Source organism: Phyllostomus hastatus, unplaced genomic scaffold (assembly GCF_019186645.2).
Source record: "Phyllostomus hastatus isolate PE091 unplaced genomic scaffold, TTU_PhHast_1.1 phas_contig_86, whole genome shotgun sequence".
In the NCBI taxonomy this organism is placed as follows: Eukaryota; Metazoa; Chordata; class Mammalia; order Chiroptera; family Phyllostomidae; genus Phyllostomus; species Phyllostomus hastatus.
Window position 1 is genome coordinate 22,960,852 of NW_025333977.1, and position 16,580 is coordinate 22,977,431.

Genomic DNA, 16,580 nt, shown 5'->3' on the forward strand with positions numbered 1-16,580 from the left:
GGGATTATCGAGGAGTATCTGGGACATAGTCTTGGTGCCCAGTGGGTTTTTTTCCCAACTAATTAATTCGATAGGCATATGCAGGGTCCAGCACAAATAAAGCCCCTGTATTATTACAAAACCATAAGCATGTAATTCTGTAATATAACAATGTCACACTTGAGCACACCATATGACATTTTAGGTGACATGTTCAAATTAAAACTGTAGATTATTACACCCACATTATTATCCTACTGACCACACTCAAGCAGGCATTACTTCTGCCGGACGCTGTGTTGTAGGCCTGTCCCTATAGGTATGAACACAAAGTAGGTAGTTTCTGCTCTATTACAGTGATGTTAGAATTGGTCTATGGATTTTTAAAAACACACAGATAATTTTCTTTATTGGAGTATTGTTTCATTCCATTATAATCTAGTTCAATGTTTATATAAAAATAAAGTTAAAATTTTTTATGTTAGGAATGACTTTAAAAGCTCAGTTTCAAGAAAGCAGTCGAAGTGTTTTAATCACTCTATAGACATCAAGAGATTTCCTTTTGAGTTTGTAAAATGGTGAGAGTTTTGAATACTTAAGACTGAAAGATTATTGACACAGTATGGTACAGGGAAAATATATCACCTTGAAATAACTGATACAATTCAAGATAATGAGAAACACCAAGGATGAAGTTTGGACTACATTTTGCTGAGAGGTCCTGTTTTCTCTAGTTAATGTAATCTGAATACATTTTAAAAACTAGAAAGTTATGGTGCATACATAAATAAAGTTGACTTTTTAAATTCATGAAAAGAAAGCTTAATTTTTAAGTTAAAATAATTATTTGCAATGTTTTTTCTTATGTTTTATTACTTTCATTTATTTAGTAAAAATAGTTATTAAGCACTTATTCTATGCCAGGCACAGTTTTGAATACTTATTCTATGCTAAATCTTGTGCTTTTAAAGCCTAAAGAACAATAGGCACCGATATAATTGCTTAATTAATTGATTGCAATTGCAAATTCTAGGAAGGAGAAATGGAGTGTTTGTTTGTTTTTGGAGAACATATATATTGTTGGGGTCCTGACCTTTCCTCAGAGTGAAATGCCAATTTTTAGGCTCACAAGGATGAGTAGGCCTTAGCCGGCTGGGGAAAGAGTGGGGTGGGTAGTAGGCAGAGATGAAGGGGAACAGGAAGGGGGACAGAGATGAAATGGTTGCAGACAGGGTGGATGTGTGTTGATGGTATCAAGGGAGGGAGGAACAAGGCTTGATCTAAGAACTGTAAGATGAATATCACTGACACCTTGTCAATTTCTAGAAAGAGTAATTATTTTATTAGTGTCAGCCTTGCACATTATGATTTTTAAGTACAGTTTTTAAGCCTGGATTACATTCTTTAATTTGTATTTACATATAAATTAGTGATTTTTCCTATTTTATCTAAAGGAACTAAATTAGATTAGAACTAAAACTGTGAGGCTCTGGAAAGAAATACTTTTCCATTGCTGTGTTTGGCCCAGTCCTTTGGAAGTTGTCATTTGTATGTTCACATGACTAAAACACTGAACTTTATGTAATAGATTTAAAAATCTGACTGTAATAGCATAATGAATAAAATATATTTAAAAAATAGATTTAAAAATATGAGTGTTTGGTTGGACGTAGTGGAATATATTTTTATTTTGTACTGTTCATTATTATTTCTAGATCCTATAGAGATACTTTTTTCCAAACCTTTTAAAAGAAATTGCTTTCTGTTGTTACACAAAAGAATTATATAACCCATGTCAGTAATAGATACTTGGGAATAGTATGCAACAGTGTTAGATCAGAATCCCATTTCTCTGTGCTGTTTTCCTTTGTAAGTATGGTTTCTGGTCTTTTTTCTTTTTTAACTGTCATTTCTAAATCAGTGAAAGAGCAAAATGAAAAAGTATCTTAAAATTGAATTTTTTAGTTAAATCACACCATAAGCACAACTGGAGAATTCCTTTAGCTAAATTCAAATGCATATACTTACTGCCCCCACCCCCCTCTGCTTTGAACCAGGTCTAAGACATGTCCTAGGTTTTGTGTTTATACAAGATTTTGTGCCACATACTTCCCGTCTGGTACATGAATTTAGTAATAAAACTTTGAAGGAAAATCCTAGATGTTCTAATATTAAATTGAAATTAATGTGTTACTTTGGCAGGTTATTCTCGTTCAAGTTAATCCAGGTGAGACTTTTACAATAAGAGCGGAGGATGGAACACTTCAGTGCATCCAAGGTAAGAAGTTTTTTGGAAGTCTTCTAATCAAAGGAGTTTAATTTTCCTTTACTAATGTAAGAAAGCAAAGTTTTTCTCTGTGTCTACCTGTGACTTTTTAGAAGTAAAATTTATCTTGGATTTTTTTCCTTTTCTTTCTGTCAAGTGGGAGCTACTTAATGCTGATGTAGACTCTGATATATAAAGGAAAAAGTTAAATTTCTCCAGTATTCTATTGACATTTAAGTTGAATTCATTTAACTTGGGAAGGCAGAAGCTTCATGTATTATGGAATTTGGTAGACCTGAAAATGCAGAGATTTTAAAAGACCCTAAAATTACAATTGAGAACTTTTTCAAATTAGATAAAAGCTTTAAATATAGATTTTGTTACTATCCAAATGATGTTTTTAGAGGTAAAATCTGCATTAACTATCTGTTAGTTATTTACTAACAGATCACTGCTAAGTTTGGTGCCTTAAGACAACATTTATTACCTTACAGTTTCTGAGGGCCAGGAGCTTGGGCACAGCCAAGTTGTGCCCTGTGGCTTTAGGCCTCTCAACACTAAAATCTAGGTGTGGGCTAGAGCTGCAGCCTGTACAAGGCATGTCTGAGGGTCCATCTGTTTCCAGCCTTGCTCAAGTGATGGTTGGCAGGATTTTGATTTCTGCAGGCTATTGGCCCGAGGCTTCCTTCAGTTTCTTGCTAAGTGGCCTCACCATGGGTGCACTTACATTATTGCTGCTGGCTTCATCATAGCAGCAGCTAGAGGGCAAGAGGGAGTACTAGGTCCAGCCCCCTCAAGAAAGGAGGTTACACAAGGTGTGAATACCAGCAGGCAGGAATCTTTGGGACCATCTATCTCAGAAAGCTGCCCACCCCTGTCCACTCTAGCACCCCCAATAATTCATGTCCCTCCCCTATGCAAAATACTGTCTCCCAAGATTTCCAATTATAGCATTATAATTACTCCATTATAGCATCAGTTCAGAGTCCAGAATCTTGTCATCTAAATAAGTTCTAGGTGTAAGTGAAGCTCCTTGGGTTTCATTCTTTAAATGTGCACAGCTCATAGGGCATTTCAGTTAATTTCTTGTTTCTGTAACACCAGGGCCTTCTCTCTGTACTTCACTTTGTGAAGCAATGACTAGGTACTCTGATCCACATAGAGTTCTGTGTAGGAAGATCAGCCCAGATCTGTGTTAGCCTGTAAACACTGCTGTGTTAGAGAGCACTATTTGTGATAGCTGTTTTTGTCAGTGATTGCACTTATAATACATTGACATGTAGTTAAGTTCAGTGCTAGGTTATTGATTAGACTGGAATCTGACCATAGGGCTTATTTTTAATACCTGGACTTGCTTACCAATATGAGGGGAAATGCCCTTTAGTTTGTTTTTCTATAATAAGCTACATGGAAAAAGTTGATTTTTCTGTTGCTTTGTGTAATAGAATATGCTGCTTTATAAGTTCACTACTTGTTTTGTACCTATATGAATGCACATTTAGGAATACACTTTTTTTGAGAAATGAGTATATTTTCAAAGGTTCAAGCCTAATGAATTTTAATTGCAGTTTAATTTGAAATGACTTAACCATTTTGTCAGTATTTTTACCGATTGCATTTTTCTGACCATTGTGCCACTGAAATTCATCTGCAGTGTTCTAAAACTGTTTAAAAACCAAAACTAGTTTTTGTAGGTAGTCATACAAAGAAACTTCATGTTAAAGAAGAGAGAAAATGAATATTTTAAAATAGAGTGGGATATAGAATCTTCTATTTCTTTCTAGTACTTTAATAAATGGATATTATCAATAAATTAAACTCAGATTCCACTCTGTATCTTTAAAAAACTTACACTAGACAGACTATCTGAAAACTCACTTCACCTGTTAGAATAGAATTGTTTTTGGTTCAGTAAGAAAGCAGTTGAGCCTCTGGGCATGGTATCATTGGAACCTCATGAATTGGCTGGTAGACGGCGTCCCTCTACACCTGAGTATGTGCAATAGAATCTATAAAAGCAAATTGCTGAATAACTCAACACCTATAAAACCCACACTTTCATGCCACCTGCTTTTTACTTTTTGGTGTCTGAGGAGTGTGTGTGTGTTGATGTGTATGTGTGTGTATGTGTTCATCTAGTTATCCTCTCCCTCACTTTTTTTCTGAGTCCATGTCAGTAACTGGTGTATTCTACAGGGAATGTTGCAAATATGTTCCTCTGTTCACAATGAGAGCTTTGTATTTATTCATGAAGATACTTGGAGCTAAATGACACTAACACCCCTTCCAGTGATTTAAAAAATGCCTTTGACTAAAGCAGAATTGTGGAGCCCATTTATCTTTGGCTTCCCCAGCCTTCCTATTCTTTGTTCTCCTCTGAATACCCAGACCCTATAGTTGCCTTTGTTTGGGGTATGGTGGTATTGGGCCAATTAATTGAAATGACACAGGACAGGATGAGAGGGACTAGGACCTGGAATCACATGGTTTGCTAGGACTTGGGAAGCACTGGGGCTACAGGGTGAACTGCAGAATCTGGAAGATACTTTGAGCCCAGACCCATAGATGGCTGCTAATGTGGACAGGTGATCACTCAGGCTGCTTGTGCCCACCCCCAAAGCCTTCCTTTGACTAACTCCCACGTGAGTTAGTGAATGCTTGGCTCCAGGTGGGTGGAACATATCACCATAGAATGTGGAAATGGACAATATATTTGCAAATTCCAACACAAGTTATTATCCCTTCACTGTGATTAACATCTTGTCATTATTAATATTTATTTAGCTCTTATTTAATGGGTATGATATGTACACATGAGGAAGCTGAGGCCTGTAGAGGTTAATTCACACACCTAAAGCCACATAGCTGGAAAGAGGCAGTCGAGTTTTCATCTCCATATGTCTGACTCCAGAGTTTGAGATCTGTTTTGCTCTGGACATGGAAGCATGAACTCAGATAGTAGGGCTCCAGTCTTCTTGGGCATGTGACAAGAGCAAGGTGGGTTCCTGTTCCTACAATAGGATTCTGGGAAAGATACCAGGATGAGTACTGATGGCCAGGTGAGATAGCAATGGTTTGCAGAGCAAAAGTGGATGGTAGAGACTGGGTCTTTAACAGAGTAAGAGCAGGCAGTGTGAGACAGGGAGTATTGACTTAGAACTCTAAATTATTTCTGCTCCAAGTCAGGAGTGGGCCCAGAGTGGGAGTGGGCTGAACTTCTAGGCGGGGCTGGCAGCCGCTGGCAGAGAAGGGGTACAATGGGAGAGGACTATACAGTGGGAGGCAATCTTTTCTGCTTGCCTTTAAAAAACCTATTAGGAAAAGATTTGAAATGGAGTCATATTGTAATGGAAACTCCTGAAAGAATTATTTGCATTTTACCAGAGATTAAAATTAAGAGTGCAAAGCTTTATTTGCTCATTCAACACCAGCCAGCAGGTGGGGAAGTGGTTTGAGGGTGGGAGTCTGTTGGTGGTGGTGGCCTTCCTGGAAATTTTGTAGTCATATCTATTGCTTGTGCCATGGTTGAAACTATCAATTTAAGAACTTTGCTATTTCAACACTAGCCAGCAGCTTAGGGATTGATGTGGGGGAGATTAGGGGCAGGCAGTGGACTTGGTTGCTGGGCCTTCCTGGAAACTTTGAAATTACACCATATAAGGTTAACCCCCTTTGCTTGTAGTTGCATTTGCTACCCTAATAATTTTTCTATCAGACATTTATAGCAGCACTAGAACAACCTCAGAAACTTATTTTGATGCCATGAAAAATCATTTTGGAACTTCAAAGCAAATCAATATAACAAATATGATTACTCTAGGGAAAAAACAAGATTTTGTTTTCATGGGAATGACCTTGGTGATAATGAAGGAAGAACAACACAGGAAACATACACTATGCTGTGACAGCAGATTCATTTCTAATGGAATATTTCTCAGTATTTCCCATGAAACATGAATCATAGATCTTGAAGAGGCCACAAAAAGTCATAGTTTATTTCTCACTTGGAGGCTGCACTATACCTATGGCATCCTAGAGAAAAGATTTTTCTTTCCTAGGCCAGATGAAGGTGTATAAAGAGCTAATTGTTAGGGAACAGAGGAATCCCAGCAATCAGTATGAATTCTTGCCTTTGCTTAAAGTCAGGAATTAATAGTGGGCAGCTGCAGGTCTCTCCCATTATTTTCATATCCTTGTCTGGGCTGAGGTGCTGGCAATGCAGCCTTCCTTCCTGCCCACACATGCTGCCTTTTTATCTGGGCCATTTCTCTGCTCCCTGAAAGATCCTTCAGCCAAAACAAATACCACACTTCCTTTAAAGCTCTGGTCTGTCTCCTCTAGGAGCCATCCTGGACCACTCCGTTTCATTCTGACCTTTCTCTGAATTTCTGGGGGGAAATTCACCTTCAGGTGAAGGTAGCAGTACATGTAACAGCCTGGCTATATGCACAAACCTTTCCTTAGCCCTTGAATTAGACTGTGAACTCGGCTGCGATAGGAAACAGTGCCCTCCACCCTACGGCCCAGCACACAGCCTGATGATGATAATTAATGACTAGGCCCTTGACTGGCTGTGGGCATTACATCAAATGCGATGATTTTTCTTTTAAATTTTAGTATTGTCCCAGGAGCTTAAAGATGGTTTAGTCAAGTGCTTTTAGTAGTTTCAAAAGTCTCTGTACAAGAACTTTCAAATCCAAATACATTGATAATTGAAGCTAATCTGTTTGCTATAGAGAAACATTTAGAGTCTGAAAAACTTCCATTTTGACCCTGTGGTAATACTGCAGCTTTCATTTGTGTTTTAAGACTGCTACATGCAAATGAGAGCCTGAAGAAAACAGTTGAATGTCATGGTGCTTCCATAAGATAAAACAGGTTAAAAAGATGTTTGGAAATCACCCTTATTCTAGTAATAATATTAAAGATAGTTAATCACTAACTTTTTTTTTGCCCACAATAATTTAGATGTCTTTAAGAGACAGTTGGCCCTGCTGACTTAGGGTTAAGTTGGTTGAGATCCTGAAATGACAGCAGAGTGTATGGTAGGGGGAAACTCAAAGAGCGTCCCGCTCTGAGACGCTGTAGCTTAGCTGCCATCAGAATGGGAAACTTTCCCCCTCTCCTGCTCCTTGTCTTTAAGCCTTCCTCCCGCTCTGCTTCTGACTCTCTCCCTGGCCCAGTGTGCGTGGGAACCAGACCATTGATGAGCACGGCGCTCTGCTCCTGGGCTCTGTGAATGATGCCATTGAGTGCAGTTCTGAGTTTCTGAGTCTCCCTGTGTGTCTCCCACCCCCCTCCCTGCCTTGTATGATTCAGCATCCAGACTGCCACAGCCACCTTCACGTTGCTGTTCGCCCCTCATTTTGTACTTTATGTGCATTTATTGGATTTATTTGGCACATTCAAACACCTGCCATTCTAAGAATTTGTTGACGGGTCCAAGAGAACTATCCTTGTCTTTTGGTTCGTTGAGAAATGACAAGACTGGTGTCATAGCCAGGGTTCACAAGCTGAGGTCCACTATGATTTCACAAGCAAAACTTCTATATAGTCCACTGCTTGAAAGCAGACCATGCGTATAAATGTGAAATTTCTATTTTACTGGCTTAAAACCCAAAGGAGAGAACCTATTGCAACCGAAGTCTGTCTTCTAACGTTGATTGAATCCTTGCCATGACTAAATTTGCAAACAATTTTTTTCATCAAAAACATTTGGGTGGTTTAAAAGTGAAATTATTGTAGTATAAATGCTTTAAATCCTTCCTAATCTTTCCAGAGTTTTATCACATTGAAGATGTAATTGATTGTTATTTGACTGATTATTTATAGAATGTCTGTATTATTAGTGGAAATATTTTTCCTATTATAAGTTTGGGATTTTCAGAGTTTCTTTTCTGTATAAGAAATTGCATTGAAAACCATTTTCTTTTGCATTTGGAGGGATTTTGTGAGGAACTGCTAGTCTGAAATGTTAATTTGAACAGTTTGGCTTTACTTGAAAAATCTTTTAAAATTGAAAATACCACGGCCTTTCCCCAGGCTATACCCAGTCCTGCTCATCTTTTTCTGATTGATTCAAAGCTGTATTTGGTGGGAGTTAGTTCTCAGTCCTCCAGTGAGGCCGAGAGAGTCTGAATTTCCAGAAGCTCAATTACCCACCAACTTGCCAGCTCATTTTATAATTTTTATATGTTAGTTAGCATGAGGATAAATAAGTTGTGTGTGTGTGTGTGTGTGTGTGTAATATTGATGAAATCATTTTCAGCATTTTGGAATATATTTGATCTTTGAAATATTTGGGGGCTTTATTTTGGACACTGATTTGGCTTTTCTTTCATACATGGGCATGCACAGCCATTTGTTGCAAACAGGCATTCTGTATGCCAACCTGATAGGCCCCTTTCAAACACAGCTTGCTGCTGAGTAGCTGGAAGCTTATCAGCAGGGCGGTCTCCACGAGAGTTGGTAAATACTGACAGATTCCGAGCCGGAAGTCCAGCTTAGGGAAGGGGCGGGAGGGAAGTCTGTGAACGGACATGCAGCTGTCCTGACAGGGTTGATGGGAGGAGACTGGGTTACATCAGTGCCACACTGTGTTGCTTCCCAGGAGGAAAGATGTCCCTCTCTGGTGATGTGTGCTACCCAGTGTGTCTGCTTCTTGCTGCTTTTCTCCTTCTGCCCTTCCTAGTTACCTTAATGGTTTATACCTGTTATTCCATTTATATAACTAGGACTAAAACTTCACCCAATAATATATTGTCAGACTTTCTGTAGCTTTTTTCTCCAAGTAGTTTTGGTGATTTGATTTGTTAGAAGTTATGAAGATTATATTTTAATAGTAAAGTGTGAATCCTCTGCTTTGCCAGCTAATGCTTAGTCTTTTAGCCTGCTTCCTTTCTTAAAGTGGGAATAGTTGCTAATATCTATACAATAAGGTTATGAGATAATCCATCGTTAGTACCATTGTTGTCATCATTGTTATCATCAATGTACACAGCTTTGCTGATTATTTTTATTCTAAAGTGACGTCACAATCACTTAGCAGCAGTCACTCGATTACCCTGCTTGTGGAGGTGAGTTGATGTTCAGCCTCCATTTCATTGCACTTATGCTTGCTGTCGTGGGGTTGATGGGGATGGCACCAGTTCAAACATTTCAGGTGGGGAGTATATATATTGTTCAGATATAGCCTTGCAGATAAAACAATGGGCCCAGTGTTCCAGGCACTTAAAGTAAGTTTTCTCGTAGATGAAGCTTTATTTGTTGCTTTTCTTTTGGATTAGAAGTGGACTCTCACACCATGTCTGCACAGCCATATTTAGATAGGCTTACAAAGGAGTGCCTGTGGGTATGCTTTCTCTTCTTTGGGACTTACCTTTTATGATTAAATTTCCAAATTCCATACTTCTAATCTCTAATGCATTCTGCTCTTAGGCAGTACTGAAGGGGAGTGAGACATATTGGTAAGATCATGATGCATTTGGGAGTGAGATTGCCTGGCTTAGAAATTCCCTGCATGTTAGTTGTATATCATAAAAACAGCATAGGTCTTACACACTGATAGGAGGACTAAATGACATATTGCGTAGAAAGCACTCGGATGGAACAATGTCTGAGTCATTGTAAGGGTGCAGTAAATAACAACCATTAATAGGCTCCCAGCCATTATGGCTAGACATTTGACCACTCTTCATTTTTGTTACCTGTCCTTTTCAGCGTTTCAGGAAAGCCTCTGTGAACTTGAGTTATTGGTTGGGATTTGTTTTTTGTGATGCCTTCACATTTTAGTCATAATGCTTCAAAAAGAATACATTTAAAAGTTATGCAACAGGAATTTAGCTCCTGTGGCCTTCTTTCAGGCTTGTTAAACAGTAATTAAAATGTTGTTTCTGAAGGTACCACTGCTCAGAGCTCTTTTAAGTGTCACCGAGCTTGCACGCCAGATAATCAGACAGCAAACAGAGTCACGGTGGTTCAGTCACCTGCCACATTTCATTTCCCAGCCTGTAGTCTTTTACTTCTTGCTTTATTCTTTCTGTATATTTTACTCTTGTTTTTACACTTAGAGAACTTGAAAGAGAAAATTTCGTCCTAGAAGAGTCTTTAAAGAAGATTGTAAAGGGCTCTTCAAGGGCAGGGGTATCAAATCTTCCTGATCTTTTCTATCCTAATGCCTATCCAGCAGTTAACTAGGCATTTGGAATAAGGGAAAGTCATTTCCTAATATGCTGCTAAACTTTATGTCAAAACGATGAAAAATTTTTCTTAGTTAATTCACACACGTCCTTTTTTTGTTTGTTTGTTTGTGACTCTGCTTAATTAGGTAGTTAAATTTGGTTACTTTTACTCTGAGTTCCTGAGATGAAGATAATACAACTGTGTTTAAGTAGTTAAATTTGCTTATTTTTGTTTTCAGTTCCTCAAGTTAAGGCAGTACATGCATGAGAATGTTTCTAAAAACAAACAGTAATTCTGAAGAAGTCCAGTATGTGAGTTAGCTCCTCACCAGTAAAAAGCACAAGAGGATGATTATTATATTCATTCTTTTGTTAATTTTGTTTTGTGAGGGGAAGTCTGGAAACACCTTGGAAAATATTTTTAAGGCTATTTAATAGTAAAAGATAGACCAGCTTTATATTTATCTTTTGTATTATTAGCAAATATTTAAATTTTGATTACTCATTAATATTTTATTAATGTTTTAATGCGGTTAAAAGTTATAGCATTTATCTGTAGCAGTAAAGTCTCAATAAACTGCCAGACCCAGGAATATATGCTGGGTTATATGAGTCTGGTTACCGAATTAAATGGAGCTGATAGAGTAATTTTTCTCGTTCTTCATCAACGGTGGTGATTGAAAGGGTGACAGAGGTGGTGAGGTAGGCCCCAGGGAGGGCAGGCAGGAGGGGAAGAGTGCCTGAGTGAGGTCAGTGGTACCGGAGTGTGGAAGTGGGAGCAGAAACTAGAGGTGTTTAGGGGGATGGCTGTGAATCGCTGACCAGCGGGACGGACACACACTGGAGACAGGGAGCAAGTGATGGGCATTAGATACATTGTTGTACATTTCCTTAGAATAGGTGGAATCTGGTCTTTTAGAAAAATATTTGTCCTACAATGTAAGCCATAGTGTGTAAACTTTTTGTGCTCACTATCCTAATTGGACAAGCATTAGGATTAACAACAACAAAAAAAGGATAAAGAAGATAAACTTTTTAAAAAAGTGCTTTTTTCCCCTGATTGTCAGATTGGGGATTGCTTCTCTGAGGAGAGTTTCCAGTGACTTGGAAGGTGTTTTGCACACTGTATTTGAGGACGAAAGAGGTATATGTTGTAATACTCCTTCCTGGGCCTGTCTAAGTACAGTGAGTCCTCACTTAGCATCGGGGATAGGTTCTTGGACCTGCAGTGAAAGGACCTGTAATGTGACCGATTTTAACATAGGCTAATTGATTTAAAGATAGTTAAGTTCCATGAGTTAAGTTCTTACGGCATTTCTTCGTTCTAACAAAATGACATCGAAGGGAACATCTTTATTTGAGGGCCTGCCCAGTTGAGGCAAACTGGTCTCAGAATGGCCTGAATCAGTGACGTTCATTTATGACTTTATGGCTTGGGCTTCTGTGCAGGTACTCATGTTTCTTCTGTGGTTGGACGAAATTCCTTTCTCCAACCACCTCCCCACCTTTACTTCTTTTGCAATTTGGTGAGAAAAGTTGACTTTTTTTTTCAAATCTTCAAGTTTTTTTGTATTGGAGTTAAAGTTGAAGCATTCCATTATTTACATGTGACACCTTTATGGACACTGTATGCCACAACGTAGAGCAAGAATTCACACAGTTTTGTGTTATCTTTCTGGCTACAGGAATTTCTACATTTCCACTTAATTAAAAAAAACCCTTCTAATTATCAGCTATAATTTTTATTCTAAACTGACAAGAAGAAGGCATATCAGGGAAGAAAAATCTTTGGGAATAGGCTTGGATACCTAAAAAAAGAAAAATACAAGCATTCTCCTTAGTGGCTTTTTTTTTTTTTGAGTGGAAATGTTATTCTTTGTTAGAGGAGTGTCTAGATACATTGTATCTGTATATCTGTATCTGTTTGCAGGTTTCATTGAAGTGGATGTACACACATGTGTAAATGTCAAATTAAAATCTGCTTGTTCTTGAAGTGCCAGGTCTTTAACAGTTGTCCAGAGTTGAATTATTTTGGTTATCCAGGATTGAGTCTTTTAGCACAGAGTTAGTGAGTATTATGCTAGATACAGCAGTGTCAGTTTTTGGTGCCTGCTGTACCAGGATATAAGCAGTATGGACCAAAGGAGCACTCTGGCATAGCTAGAATTTAACTTGTCGTCTGTTAAGAACAATCTTTGTGGGCAGTGTAATGAAACTATTATATTCACAATGTCTTTGAGTGTAAGCATGAAATGGTCACAGAATCTTACTAGAATATAGCAAAAGTGGTGTGTTATCCCATGTCAAGATTTGAAATTAGTTTGAGTAATTTGTTCTTGGTGATCAAGACAGTTCTTATTCTATGGGTCAAGCATTTGATTTTAACAACATAATTGATGCATCATGTGTTTAAGGTAAAGAACATCTCTAACATCTCAAAATTCTAAAGTTTGCTATAATAACATAGTGTTTTGTAACTTGTCACAGCAGAATTGTCTAGGGAACTTGAAAAAATTGTGCAAGTTGATCTCCCAGCTAATTGTAGGGAATTGTCAGATTGACAGTCGGGGTGTCCAACCCATGGCCCAGAATAGCTATGAATACGGCCCAACACAAAATGGTAATTTACTTAAAACCTTTTTTTGCTCATCAATTTTCATAGTGTTTGTGTATTTAATGTGTGGCCCAAGACAACTCTTCTTCTAGTGTGGCCTGGAGATGCCAAAAGGTTGGACACCCCTAAACCAAAGGGAATTGTCAGATTATAGGGGGTAAGTCATTCGTTTTGAAAAGCTTTACAGGTAATTCTAACATGCAGTGGAAACTGAGAGTCTCTGGTGAACCTGACCCTGAGGATAGCTTGAGAAACTCTCATGGTGTGCTTTCCCAAGTACATCACACTGCACTGGCACACACCTGTGTCCGGTCATCCGGGTTAGTCGTCTTTACGAAGTTTTGCAAAGTGCTTAAGAATCTTTTATCTCCTATTCATAAACTTATTAAATAAACTCTGTGGTGGCTGTCTTTATGGAACCTATTTAAATTCTAGCTCTTCAGTTTTTCTATAAACTTCCATAAGCAATAAAGAAGGATCATCAAACAAATTTGAGTTAACTTCTTTCAGCAAAGTACAGATGTATTTTACCTTTATTTAGATGTAAACCCAGCAGCTCACCTATTGTAAACTAATAAAATTGAAAGTTGATTAGAACAGGTAAGACAGTGTGGGCAGATGGAGTTAAAAAAGTGAGAGAGAAAATAGCCGTGTTACAACTTGCTGCCTGCTGAAACTGCTTTTAGCCTTGTTTTCACTTTATGAAAGAATTGGGCTGGGACTGCTCTTCCCTCTTTGTTTCCTACGTAGATCTTGCCCGATACCTTGAATAGTGCAGGTGTCTAGGAAACACCTTGGTGCCTGACTCAGGTGGTCTCCACAGCATGCCTGAGTGGAGGCTGTGGCATGCTGGTGTCACATGCTGACAATGACCAATAATTGCAGCATGGACCACCGTCACCTGGAGCGCCTGCTAAAGTGCAGATTGCTGGCACATCTCCCTGCCCTGCCTTTCTAATTCTGGTTGGGGTGGGTGGAGCCCGAGGATTTGTAGTTAGGAGAAGTTCCCAGGTGATACTGATGTTCTTGGTTGTGGGACCAAGTGTTGAGAGCTGAGGCAGATTGTTGGGAGGGAGGATACTTGGAAGAGGAGGGGACTTAGACAAATAGTGTCCTGAAAAGAAAAAAACTCTCAGGATTAAGTCTGGCCACCAAACGGACAAAGGGGAAAAATTTATGTAAATGCAGAAAATAAGAAAGAATAATGATTTAAATTCTTCAGTTGTAAGCTCAAAGACAGAATTTTTTCTTCATCTGAAAAATTTTTCCCCTTTCTCTGCTATAGTCTTAATAACTGAGGTTTGAACCAGGAACTCTGTTTTCAAAGGATTTGTTTGTACAGTCTTTTAGTTTACATTTTCTAATTCAATTGTCATTTTGTCAGGAATTTCTTTTTCTTTTCTGTGCCTCAATTCCCACATAATGAGAAAAAAAATATCACCAAGGATATCCTAGGGATATTTTAAAGTTTAGTGAATGGTATTATATAGTATTGGGAAGGTCACTGAATCAGGAAACATATAAATATGAAAAATATTCCAAACAGATAAAAGAATATCATACACTGTATTCAAGTAATAAGCAAGTAATTGCTCTGCCCGGTCAGCGGGGTCATATCATAGTAAAAGGAAAAGCCAGAGTGGGGAGGGGGATAAAAAGCAGGTGGGCCTGTATAGAAGTTGGCTTCACTGTGTAAAGTGTTACAAAGAAACAGGAAAGTTTTAAAGCATAAAACTAGGGGGAAAGGAAGTGACTCATTTAGAAATAGATAGGATTCTGCCCTGGTCAGTGTAGCTCAGTTGGTTGCGTCATTGTCCAGTACATGAAAAGATTGTGGATTCCATTCCCAGTCAGGGCACATAACCTACTTGTGGGTTCGATCCACTGTTGGGGCATGTATGGGAGGCAACCAGTGTTTCTCTTCACGTTTATGTCTCTCTCTCTCTGTCTGTCTGTCTCTCTCTCTCTCTCAAATCAATAAACATATTAAAAAAATAGGACACACCAGTAAGCATCTCAAACAGAGGGAACATTGCCCGCAGAAGAGAGGAGAAGCAATCCATGGCAGGCAGTCGAGGGCAGTGAATGACTCCATAGTAACGTAGAAAACAGGATTATACATATTCTTTTTTTTTTTTCTCCTGGGGACAGGGCACTATTGTAGAAATTTAGAACTTTGTGCCCTGTTTTAAAAATCTGTGTCAAGGGTCAAATTGTTGAAATCCAGACCGATTATTAGTAATTAAAGTTACAGGTCTTGAGGAGTTTTCTCATGGTCTCTAGATGATTTCCCTCACTATTCTGTGAGTTGAGTTCATTGATCATTTTAATACTTCTCATTGCACCTGTCATGCTGGTATCAGCAATTAACATTCCTCGGAGGTGAATAGAATGTCAGCCTCCATCTCAGATGGAGCTTAAGAACAACAGGTGCATTCTACCTGTTTCTTGGCTATACCCAGAGTAGTCAGAAGGCAAGTAATTAACCACAGAATAGGCTTTGGAGAAAATGAGACTCTTTAAAATGTGAGCCAGAGTGCTGAAAAGTAGCTCTGCGTAACGTATTTAGGAGACATAGTAAATGGCTCAATGTGAAGTGCGTAATAGCCTTGCTAATCTGACCTCTTTAAATTTGTTTCAAGCCCATTTCCCTTTGTCAGTACAAATTTTAACTATACACCTTCCAGAGAACCTCTGTTTTGTGCATTTTCTTTAATTGACTTAGGTACACATCAAAGGTCATTGGACTTGAACTCACACAGTACAAATCAGATGATTATTTTGTTAATTTACCTTTCCTCTTTTAAATGAAGACCTGGCAAAGTTTACTGGAGGAAGAATCACCTAATAGTGGTTTAACTTCCTATCTATTTAGTGTAGTTTCTTTGAGCCGGGCCTCACTTTCCTCGCCTCAGAATAAGAGGATTGGACAAGATCATTTCTGCAGTTCTTAGCCCTCAATGGCATTTTTCTCTCGCACTTTAATTCATGAAAAGACTAGAACTTTATTTAAACATTTTCAAGTGCAGGCAGATTTCAAGAGCTTAATTATCTAGGTATTCTATTTGAAAGTGAAATGTTAAATTATCATTTAGGACTCTTCAGGTACTACATTATTTTCTCTAAAAACTTTTTAGCATAAATTAATCTTGAATAGTAACAAAAAAAAGGGAAAGAAAATTACCCAGTGTATATTTTTTCTTGTTTTAATAATTGCCAGATTTTTTGATTTGTGCACACCTGTTGCATGCCAGGTGCTTTACATTACCTGTCAGCCTTTGAGGGCTACATGGCTGAATCACCTGGAATTTAAAAACAAAACAAAACAAAACAATGCTTGGGTCCATGCTTCTAGAAATTTAGATGGAATTGGCACCTGGTATATTTTTAAAGATAGAATTGTCATAATTTTTTTAGTTTACACTGCATTCAGTAAAACTTGTGGTGGGTTTTATTTTTATGACATCTAATATTTAGAATATTGAATTATTTGTGAGTAGAAAAAAATCCTAAAAACATGAAAAGTGATACTTTCTTATCA

General features: G+C 38.2%; 1 protein-coding gene across 2 annotated transcripts in view; it reads left to right on the forward strand.

The window, feature by feature from the left end:
• Positions 1-16,580, forward strand: part of FNDC3B (fibronectin type III domain containing 3B) — a 316,784-nt gene that overhangs the window by 86,798 nt on the left and 213,406 nt on the right. For both annotated transcript variants that reach the window (XM_045851135.1, XM_045851136.1), the window contains exon 3: positions 2,182-2,257. In XM_045851135.1, the coding sequence (XP_045707091.1) occupies positions 2,182-2,257 (76 nt within the window). The remainder of the gene's footprint in view (positions 1-2,181; positions 2,258-16,580) is intronic.